The sequence below is a fragment of the Aulostomus chinensis genome, chromosome 6, assembly GCF_037954235.1.
Source record: "Aulostomus chinensis isolate RoL2024-O1b breed Wild chromosome 6, RoL_Achi_v1.0, whole genome shotgun sequence".
Taxonomy (NCBI): Eukaryota; Metazoa; Chordata; class Actinopteri; order Syngnathiformes; family Aulostomidae; genus Aulostomus; species Aulostomus chinensis.
Window position 1 is genome coordinate 10,826,983 of NC_141325.1, and position 11,066 is coordinate 10,838,048.

Sequence of the window (11,066 nt, forward strand, 5' to 3'; positions counted from 1 at the left end):
TTAACTAAATTCATCCAGTGAATTACCACTATAACGTGATGCACATATTGCAAGACTACCCAGGTGGTCCATAGAAAGATGTATTTTCATCTTTATTTGGAAATATTCAGTTAATCATACATAGTATTGCACCATATTGAGATAAAATTGTAACCTTGTGTCCTTGACAACACCCAGCAATAGTGTACCAAATAAATGGCAGCAGAGTGTATATCTAAAAGCCACAGACTTCTGACATTCATTATTTTATAACTACTTTTAGAAGAGCCACATGGATGTCAGCCAAAAATAAGATAGATTGCTTACAAGGAAAAGATATAGGATACAATAAAGTATAAAGAGATAATGACATTGAGTGCAGGAGAGAAAAAAAGATGAATGGGAGAAAACAGGAGCCAGGATACTTGAAAAGGTTATATCTCCAAAGATTTAAGCTGTGAAGATCGAGCTCCGAGAATTAAGAGATGTAATGGAAAATGATATGGATTACACCATTACACAGCAGCTGCTCATTTGCTCCGCGTCTTTGTTCTCTGCGTCTGTGGAGCATTTCTGTTCCTCTTTTCTGGCTACTACTCTCTCTAATTAACACTGATAGCCATGTGACAAATGGAGATACTGCAGTGGTGGTGGGTGGCTATTTACAGACATGCACACACACACGCACACACGCACACAAGCACGGCACGTATGTTGTCAAGCAGCACCTGCTCCTGGTCGTGACAACGTGAGGTCATTATTTATGGGTTTTCCCTGAATAGAAAGGTGAAGGACAGAAATCTAGGAAAATTGCATGCTTGTCCCCTATAGTTGCATCACTTTTTAATAAAAAATCTCTTCAAAAGGTTTTTTTTTTTATTGTCTTATCCGAACTGTAAGAAGTCAAATGTGTAATTTACCATGGGGTACCCTAAAGAGACTTGTGAGGCCTAGAGTAAGAAGGGTTCTTTGTAATGTGTTTGATGTAGGAAATGAAAAAAAATCCAGAGGAGGCATTTAGGAATGTAAAAGTTATGTGAATCAGATAAAGGAATTCTCTGGACAAGAGTTCTCAGGTGCCTACTTAGACAGAAAGAGCCTGTCTACCTCCGGCCCAGTTAGCAGCAGCAGCATTGTGAGTTTGTCCTCAGCTGACCTCCCCTCAAACAGATACCTGCAAATAGGAAAATAAATAAATTACAGGCCAGGCTGAAATTTCCTTTCTGACGCCAGTGTGTGTGTGTGTGTGTTTGGACTTTGCCTCTCCAGAGAGATATGATGGCCTAAAGTGCAGTGAGCCCGTGAAATGAGACACATTTGTAGGTGTGCAGGGATGACTCATAAGAGATTTACAAATGATAACATGCCAAAGAATACACACGCGCATGCACACACACTTTTTGGTTCCTTTTTTTTTAACCTTTGAGGTGAGAGACAGTGGAGGCCTGAGCAAACATCATAGCTTGGTGCTTCTGCTGAATTAAGCCAGACTGCATTCCGCGATTTGCTTCTTTCTCCAGGCATCTGATCTTATTTGTTCTGCGGCAGTTTTGAGGTGAAGTTTGTTGAATTCACCTTCTCATACTTGCATACACATTCCTCCATCATTTAGGTTTGAAACCTATGGATTATTACTCTTTACTTGCTGTGAGTCTTGTTGAACTGTTTGCCATGGTGTGGGCTCCAGGGCGGCAGTGGTCTCTGAGGTGGTTTTGATGTGTTAGCAAAAAAATAAAAGTACATCCCCAGTGATAGTCACGGTTATCCTGGATTGGGTTGAGATTTATAACAGAAAGTCTATAACAAACGGCAGATGTGGGGAGGCTCAAATGATAGTTGCATGACAAGAGATGATCTTTGGAGTTTGACCGATACTAGGGACTAAAAGACTCAACGAAATAGAATTCAGTGTTCTTGGCCTCTGCAATCAGGAGGAGAGATGTTTTCAGGTTGTCCGTCCCATTCTTGTGATATGTTTGGAACACCTTGAGGGAATTTCCTCAAATTTGGAACATACACTGGGACTCGGGGATGAAGAATGAAGATGTTGGGGGTCAAAGGTCAAGGTCGGTGTGAGCTGTACACATTGCAGAGCTAAATCTCTTGTAAATCTTTGAATTATTTAGGTGGGGAACACTTAATGAAACTTGAATTTAAACAAATTCTTAACCATAAAACATAACACCCTGAAAAAGATACTTGTAATCAACCGTATGCAGCATTACTGAAAAAAAACAATGTTATCTTCTGTGCTGCACCCTCTGACATCAAGGATAACCATTCATGATACTATAAAGGTAAGAGGTTAAGACAGCAAGAACATAGACCAGAGACCAGATGGGTGGTCTAGATAGGAGATAAAGATGCAAATACAACTCAAATAACAACAAAAACATGTTGAGAAATTTTCATGACAAGAGAGGAAAAAGGTGAGCTGAAACAAGAAACTCGGATACACAGACGAGAGTGAAAAGGAGGGAGGAGAAACAGACAGGCTGGGGACGGGGGAGAAAAGATGAGCTCAGAGCTGACAAGGTTATCTAGCCGTGTGTGTGTGTGTGTGCGTGTGTGTGTGTGTGTGAGCCAGCAGTTCTCTGTGAAAAGGACGGGCCTGTCTAAATGTCAACGGAGCCTGGAGCAGAGAGGATATGCACTGAATAAGATATGCAGTCAAGAGATAGGAGAGGGACACAGGCTGAGACAGGGCAGCAGGCTTGTTTATCACTGGACGCCATTAATAAGAAACACACATGCATGTTAATTATATGTAGAACAACTTAATGACACTCGCACATAGGCAACAGTTGACAACAAAGTTTTGATAAGAGAATAAATTGGCGAGACAGACGTCAAACAACAATAATTTGGAAATCCCCTTCATAAAAGTGTGCATGTACAGTTTGAGCTGGAACATAGAACCATAAAAATACGATATGACAAAATAATATCTTTTATTCCCACTGCAGCACATAAACATCAGTTGCTTTAGGCCTCCAAAATACTGCAAACTCTCTTGCACCACCTGCAGGTATATTTTGGTTACTGCAGCTGGATGCCTACAAGAGCTATTCGGTTGCCTTCTTAAAAGAAGCACCTAAGTCATTTTCTTAAAGTTTTTCAGAAAACATTAAAAAAACTGGAGACAAAACATCATAAGGAGTTGTTTTAAGCAGAAAAAAACATTGTTAAAAAAATGAGTTATTTGAAGAAGGTGTTGATTTGTAATTACGTTTATTTCTCCTTCCATTCATGGTATCGTTTTCATTCATTTTAAACAAGAAACAGGTTTTCTGGTGCGATGTGATCGCTAACTGATGCTCCTGGTTTGTGTTCTCATTTATGTAATCTTGAAGGTTCCCAAAAACAAGTAAGACAAACACTCCAGTATTGTATAAGTGAGGGCCTCTTAATCAGCAGAGCCAGGTGGTGAGAGAGAGATAAGGTGGATTGTGCTTCATGTTTAATGTGAGGCGCCATACATGTTAAAAAAAAACAAAAAACAATGAAAAATAGACTAAACTTCATGTTATTGTGAATAGTTTTTAATTAAGAAACACAATGAACACAAAGTCAAACTAAGTAGAGCTGTAACTCAATGCAGACTATAAAATTACACATATATATTCATGGAATCAATTGACTATAAATACTGAACCCCTAAATAAGGTGCTCTCCTTTAACAAGTTTAAAATGTCTTATTATCTGTCTAAAGAATAATAGCTTTTATCTACACAGTGCGGCAGACAAACCTCGACACAAGAAGATGCAATGTCCAAAATATGTGTGTCTCCTTTGATGTGCTAGGGTTTAAAAGCTTCCTCGGGGATCAATATTTTCTATCACTTTTTTGAAGAAAAAAAAAAAGTATATCATTTCTCATAAAAGAAGGTAACAGTTGGAACACAGCAGCACAGGAATGTTTTGAATCGAATGGAATGACTACAACTCACTGAGCAAGAGGAAGATTTGGAGGAGTGATGCGTGCATGCCTGGGTGCAGAGTGCACAGCTGACGGAGGCTATCTGCTATTTGGCGCGGAGGTGTGTGTGTGTGTGTGTGTGTGTGTGTGTGTGTGTGTGTGTGTGTGTGTGTGTGTTTTCAGGCGTAGAGGGACTGGTAGCCACTCCTTCGGTTGTTGCTATTACAGGTGATCACACACACGCTTAGCATCCCGAAGAACTGAAACAGAGAACATAAAGATAATTACTGATAGTCGAGGTAAAAGGATGAGAACATATTCAATAGTAATAGTAATAATAAGCCAGAGCTAATATGATATATATAATATGTCAGAGGAAATCTGGAAGGCTAACACGAAGTCATTTTTTCAAACTCGTCTTTTCAGACCTGCTTTTTGTCCCCTTGGTTTATGTTTTATTGATATATTTGATAATGTTTTTCGTAACTGTTCTCCAACTTAATTGTATGCAAAGTATTTTGTTACTTGTCAAGGAAAATACTTTTTTTTATTGCTGGCGGTGTGCGTACCCCTAGCGGTTTGCAGAGTGAGAGTGTTGCTAGTGAAATGATCCACGTTTGCAAGAGGCCTCCTCTTGTGTAGACGATGTTTTCCTCTAACCTGTATGTTAGCTCCAACTTCAACACAATTACACTTATTTCATGATTAAAAACAAAAGTTTCCAATAAGATTTGTGATGGATTTAAAAAGTAGCATTTTAGTGTTTTCAGTCAAATTACGAACTAATTTATTGCATCGCACCGGAGGCTATTTTCTTTTCATGAAAATGTTATCCACTGTTCAGGCGGCTGAAAAACTCTTTTTCAGAGGAAATGCACGCTGGTTATACTGAGAAGTACTGTTCTTACCTTGATGATGGCAAAGCCCAAAATAACCAGCATGGCATAGCTCAGCACATCTTTCAACAGGCGCTCCAGTTTGCCTTCACAACCCTAAAACACATAAACACGCGAGGTGATCATCAAATGATTTCTCTGCTCTCTTAAGACGATGAAATAACGCACTTTCGCCGTCTTAAGAGAACTGGGAAGTCATTTGCCGTGGGAGGTTTATGTTAAGTAAGTCATAGTTAAAGTACAGAGTGTGTTGCTTGAGTATACTGTACCTCGAGGTTAAGCAGGCCTGGCTGATCCAGTCTGCCAGTGCACTGCGAGGTGCCGTTCTTACAGCATGACAGAGGCACAGTGTTGTTATGGCTGCTGAACCAGGTGGTGTTGTACCAGCTGGTGTAGTTTGTAACGCCACAGCACTGCAACTACACACATGAACAAACACACACGCGCACACATACACACACACGCAAGCGCAAACACACAAGAACAGATGGGAGACTTCAATCTAAAGGCTTCACTGACACGTAGCAGTAATTTACATACTCTATGTGGGATGACTTTTAACTGTTGTGCTTCAGTGACTCATTTCCTGCATTTGACAAAGCTAACAAGTAGAGCTTCTAGATCAGAGCAAACCAAAAAAAAAAGAAATCCTGATGATTTCGGGCAACGCTGAGGATTACTTAACACGATTACTCCTCCACTTTTTAAAAAATCTCGTTGTTCCTCGTCCGACTCCTTTAAAACTCATTTCGAAACAGAGGAAATCGTTTCATCTTTCTTATTGATGGAAAAAAACAACTATGTAATTCTGTTACCACACAAAGAGCAGCGTTGCCAATGCAACACAGTAATCCTTTTATCTCTACTCTCATTCAAAACCACATTTGTTGGTGAAGACCATTGATTAATCATTTAGCTCTACCCACCCAGAGGTGGAAATGTGTTGCATACTGAGCATGTAGAGCTCAGGAGACACTTGATTTTGTTTTGACTGCGGAGAGCTTTGTGATAGTTGTTCAGCTGCACACGTTCCTCGCAGTTAAGAAATCACACAATATATCAGTATCTCCTGAATCGTTCACTTTTCTTTTTTTTGCAGTGAATAAATATCGGGAAAAGGAACAGGTTGAGTTATTCATTCTTATTCTTAAGACTTAAAAAGGGTCTGATTTAAACATAATGCGGCTTGGACGGCGGCATATGACTCCGCTCGTTCTGTCTGCAGTCGTTCGTCCACAGGAACAGGAACAATTCATCACCGGGAATAAATAAATCTGACTCAGATAAATTGCAATATGGAGGATTTCTGACTGAAGTGTAAAAATGAAAAAAAAAAAAAAAACACGAAAAAACAGAGAAAAGGAAATGAAAGTAAACTGTCAGAACACAAGTCACAAGTGCACAGCAGTTATTTCAATAGAGTTCAAGCCAACACAAACCTGAGTCTGGAGGTAGTCCACAGTGTTGGTCTCAGGATCATTCCCATCATACTTTGCAAAGATCTCAGTCATTGAGTGTTCCAGGTCTTCGTTTATCTGGACAAACAGAAGAAATACAAACAATCTACTCAAATCTCCATTTTTTTTTTTTTTTTAGGTGTCTGGATACGAGCAGCAGCAGATCATGTACGTGTGACTCACCTTTCTTTGATAGACAAAGCTCAGTACTAAAGCTGCCACCTCAGCGGCGAAGATCACCATGATGATCAGAAAGAACTAGATAAACAGAAACAGACATAAAACAACTGGCATTTATTTTTGCTCGTATTTTGCAGATTTAAACATCAAATAATGTTGTAATTGCATGAAAAAAAAACAGAGGACACCTGATGACCAAATAACGTTAGAAATTCGTCCTCTCCGTTTACTCTCTCTTACACACACACACTCACGCACGCACACACACACACACACACACACACACACACACACACACACACACACACACACACACACACACACACACACACACACACACACACACACACACAGACTCACAAAGCTGAGGCCGACTTTAGACTCTCGGACTGTGGCGCAGCATCCCACCAGGCCAAAGATGAACATCACAACGCTGACGCCAATAATAATGGCCGCTGGGATCAGTGTGTACCTATCCTGGATGAAATTCTCAAAGTTTCCATAACTCTTGATTACGTAGGCGCCCACGTAGGCTAACGTCGCTCCCGCTGCCTACAGGGACAAGAGCACAGGAACAGAATACGTCAGGTGTTTCAGTCACGCTGGTTTGCATTATGCTCTCTGGTGCAGTGCCTGTTCAGAACACCAGACTGAGGAGTGCATGAATAAACATCAGTAACATGAATATAAGTAACACGTTCTTTAAACATTTTGAAAATAGCGGGTAAGTCAGACGGGTCCTGTTTTCTTTGCCTTCAGTTTGAAATTCAGTGTTTTGCGCCAAAGATTAGAGCTTTTTTCCCTGCAGTGACATTTCGCAATCTCACGTAAATAAAGGCTTTCAACAGGTTAAGTGACCTTCACTCAGTAATTTACCTCAATACCTCCTCTGTGAATACTTCAGACGACTCATCCACTTCAGTTTTGCTGTCTTCTTTTACTTTAAATATAAGAAAAAAATATCCAAACTATGCCACTCTCAACACAGCACTTCCTTTGGTCCTTGGCAAGCACATGCCAAGTTTGACACGGAACATCCAGAGCTGATGGGAATAAACCAATCAACATGTGTTACAATACTTATACTTGGTATACAATACTTACTTGGTCATTTCCTTAAAAAAAAAAAAAAAAAATCACTTCCTCACTCTTGTTTTTGGTCTTTGTGGAATAAACAAAAATGTAATAACCCCACCCGAATGCACATCATGGATTTCAACATGTCAGATTTATTAATCTGCCCGTAATCGTGATATAATCCAATGAAGACCAGGGCCAAAGTTGCTTGTTTAAGCATCACAAACCCCTTTGTTGATATAATGAGCTGCGTGGTCATGTGATGGATCCAGGCAGTCAGTCATGCTGCAGTATTGAGCTCATCGATCATAAGACTACATGTATATATAGAGTATGGCTCCATTTAACGCTGGAATGAGCGTTTCAAAATGGATTTATCATTCTTCTGGAATGTGACAGATTTATTTATTCTGTTTTAAAGGGATATCTTTTTAAAGTTGGCGTCTATAAAAACAGAGACAACTGTTACACAAACAAAAAGGACTGATCTCATTATCATCAGTGCTCCCGACTTCCATTCCACCTTTGACCAGCCTTTATCGAACCCTGACAAATGGAATCCAACCGTGTTGAAAAATAACACACTAATATTCTGAACCGGTTTTTTTTTTACCTGCTAGGAAGAGCGGTAATATAACGTGACCACAAAGATTTACCTAACAGATGGAAACATTTTCCAGCATTGAAAGAAATCTCACCACTCTCCCTTCACAGCCGCCTGTGGATTCGTGCGTGTTCTAGATTTACTTTGCGTGTAAACATGTGAGTTATAGATTACACAATTGTCATATTTACTTTTTTTTTTTTTTTTTGCTCTGTAACCTAACAATCATTCGTCCCTTCAGTTCGACCGCATGACTCACGTCTCTTAATCACTCCATAGTCACGGGATCCCTGTGGGGTAGTTACTCCACCCCCCCACCGCTCACCCCTAATCTTTCCAGAAACTCTGATCTTGTGCCTAAAGAGCAGCACAAAGAGGCTTACAAGGCGTCTAGCATCCATGCACCGCGCCACCTCTCTGGAATGTGGGAAATCTCTGGAGCAGTTTTTTTTTTTTTTCCTTTTACCCGCGGGGATGATATTTTATTGGGTCCCCGCAGGATTAATGCACCACTACGGTTCATTAGGCCAGGTCTAAGTGGTGCACATGATGTAACGTGAGAAGAGGGAGAGGAGCCTTAATACATCTGTTGGCGCTCATCAAAATGGTAGTTCACCTTAGACGGAAAAACATGGTTGTCACAACACTATAAAAGTACCACTTTAAGGCAGAATAAAATCAGAGAGCATCTAGCTGTTGGAGGGATAATCGCGTGCGCATTTCCCCTTAATGAAACATATTTTTTTGTAACGTTGTCTGTCGTAAAGTAGGGTCATGTTGTTTTGCAAACCAACATATCAGTCAGCAAATATCGAAGAACTTAATTTGGTAGATTTTTAAGCAAGATTTATCTTCTGTACACACAGTCAAACTTATCTGAAACGCTCAAAGCACAAGCCAGTAATGCAGAACCGCGACAAACATAATCATCTACTTTGATAATTTCTTCAGCATCGAACATTTGCTGGTTGCTGACTTTTAAATACAGGAACTTGCTGTTTTCTTGTCAGTCATAACAGGAAATGAAGAGTTTGGGGATTTTGAAGAGTTGAAAGATCAAAAGAAGCGCTGGGAATTTCTAATCAAGCTTCTTTTCTACCCTGACAGCAGCAGCGTTCCACAGATTAACAACAGTAAAAGTAAAAGCTTTATGATAAATGTGCTAATGTATTTACACCACGTTCACTAGCGAGACATGTTTGTCATTCCTGGAGACACCGGAATGAATCAGTGGAAAATCTAGGACAGTTACTCTGATTCATCAACACTCAGTAAACATGACAGGCAGCACAAGTAGACCGCAACCATTTAAGACGTTTCTACATTACAGACATTTTTCTTCGATATTTTACCCTTTTATGCCGGTTTGTGGTTGTGTACTTAATACGGTTAAGGAAGGACGCATCTTCTAAACCACCGGTTCTCACTGCGGTGTGTAGAGGAAATCAAGGCTCCTAGAGGGCTTCCTGGGAAATGTGTCAGCAGTTAAATGTTGCCTGGATTTGCGAGAATTTTACAGTATTGAAGCAAAACTTGATTTAGCAATCTGGATCTCTCTTACACACAGCAACATGGAATCATTGACTGAAATGTTCAAGGACTGACAGACTGAATGGTCTCTAATTTGAAGTAACTTCTGGTCCTTGACAGGGGAAGTGATGAGAACCTCTTCAGCACATTAAAGTCCCACAGGCCTGTCAGTTTAGGTTAGACAACAGAACAGAAATTGCATTAAATTGGAATGAAAACATAAAAAAGGGAAGCAGAGGTAAGATTAACCTACAGCAGTAAAAGAAACAGCATGCCTGTGGTTTCCTCCTGAACACAAACCAGACCTCTCTACACTTCTCTAATCAAATTACACAGAGAATGAAAAGTTTACATTGTCTGTTCAGAACCCGGATTGTCCAGGGGAGCGGAGCAGAGGGGTTTTACCACCGATCTGAATCAAAGAATAACAGTTTACACAGACAAAAATCCAGATCGTATCAGAGAGTGGCGATCCGGCGACACACGTCCCTCATGTCACCCCCGAATTACATCCGAGAAGTATTAGTCAGAAGCTGCTCTGACTAGAAAAAGGGAACGACGTCTATTTGAAGTGCAGGAGAGGCTAAAAGGAGGAAGTGAACGTAGTGATGAGAGAGAGCAGAGCAGGCCACCGGGGTGTTTATCAACTCTGATTTGTAGGGCGTAAAGATGTCGGCGCACCCGATTCACCACAATTTAATAAGGAAAATAACTTAAAAAAAATCAAAACCTAAAAAATATCTTTCCAACATGAGCAGTTTAAATCGTTATTGCTGACTTACCCAGAATATCAAGCTGAGGAAGAGGAGGACGGTCTTGGACGTGATGATACCGCAGTCCATGTCGAGAGGCGGTGGTGAGGAGACTGAAGAGGGGCCGGAGAGTCGCTTCTGCTCGGTTTATACGCTGTAGAGCCCCTGGCAGCTGCTGCTCCTGGCCGTGCTGCGGTTGTGTTGGTCACAAGTTTGTCTCGGTGTTTCTGACTCGGTCACATGCTCGAGGGAGGAGGAGGAGGAGGAGGGAGGAGAGTGATGTAGCGGAACAGGTCCCGCAGCCTTCCAACCCCTTCACGTCACGATTGAAAAAACAAACCAAGACATTGTGAAACAACCTATTGTCGGATCTTTCCCATTTAGTAGAAATCCCCCGGGACAGTCATCATATACAATACATTTTTCTCATTACCCAGGAAATATTATAATGGCGATCTGCGCGTCACTTGTGTATCACGTGATTGCGAGATCAACAGGGGCGCCCCAAGACACTTTTCATAAGGGCGGTCAAATGGGGTCACCGGGGTGGCAAGCAAAGAACCGTGCCAGGGGTGGGGCACCCAGGGGAGGGGGAGTTCCAGCCAGAACCATTCAGTAGGGCCTCTCTCTCTCTCTTAGTAACAGTGAGCATCTAATGATCAAATGTACCAG

General features: G+C 41.0%; 1 protein-coding gene across 1 annotated transcript; it reads right to left on the reverse strand.

Moving 5' to 3' along the window:
* Window positions 1-2,906: 2,906 nt before the first annotated feature.
* Window positions 2,907-10,796, reverse strand: tspan36 (tetraspanin 36). The gene is made up of 7 exons (XM_086206409.1): window positions 10,425-10,796; window positions 6,792-6,983; window positions 6,435-6,509; window positions 6,234-6,329; window positions 5,064-5,213; window positions 4,807-4,890; window positions 2,907-4,158 (listed from the first exon to the last, which is right to left on the reverse strand). The coding sequence occupies exons 1-7, from the start codon at window positions 10,482-10,484 to the stop codon at window positions 4,078-4,080; spliced, it is 738 nt and encodes a 245-aa protein (XP_086062535.1). The 5' UTR covers window positions 10,485-10,796; the 3' UTR covers window positions 2,907-4,077.
* Window positions 10,797-11,066: the final 270 nt, after the last annotated feature.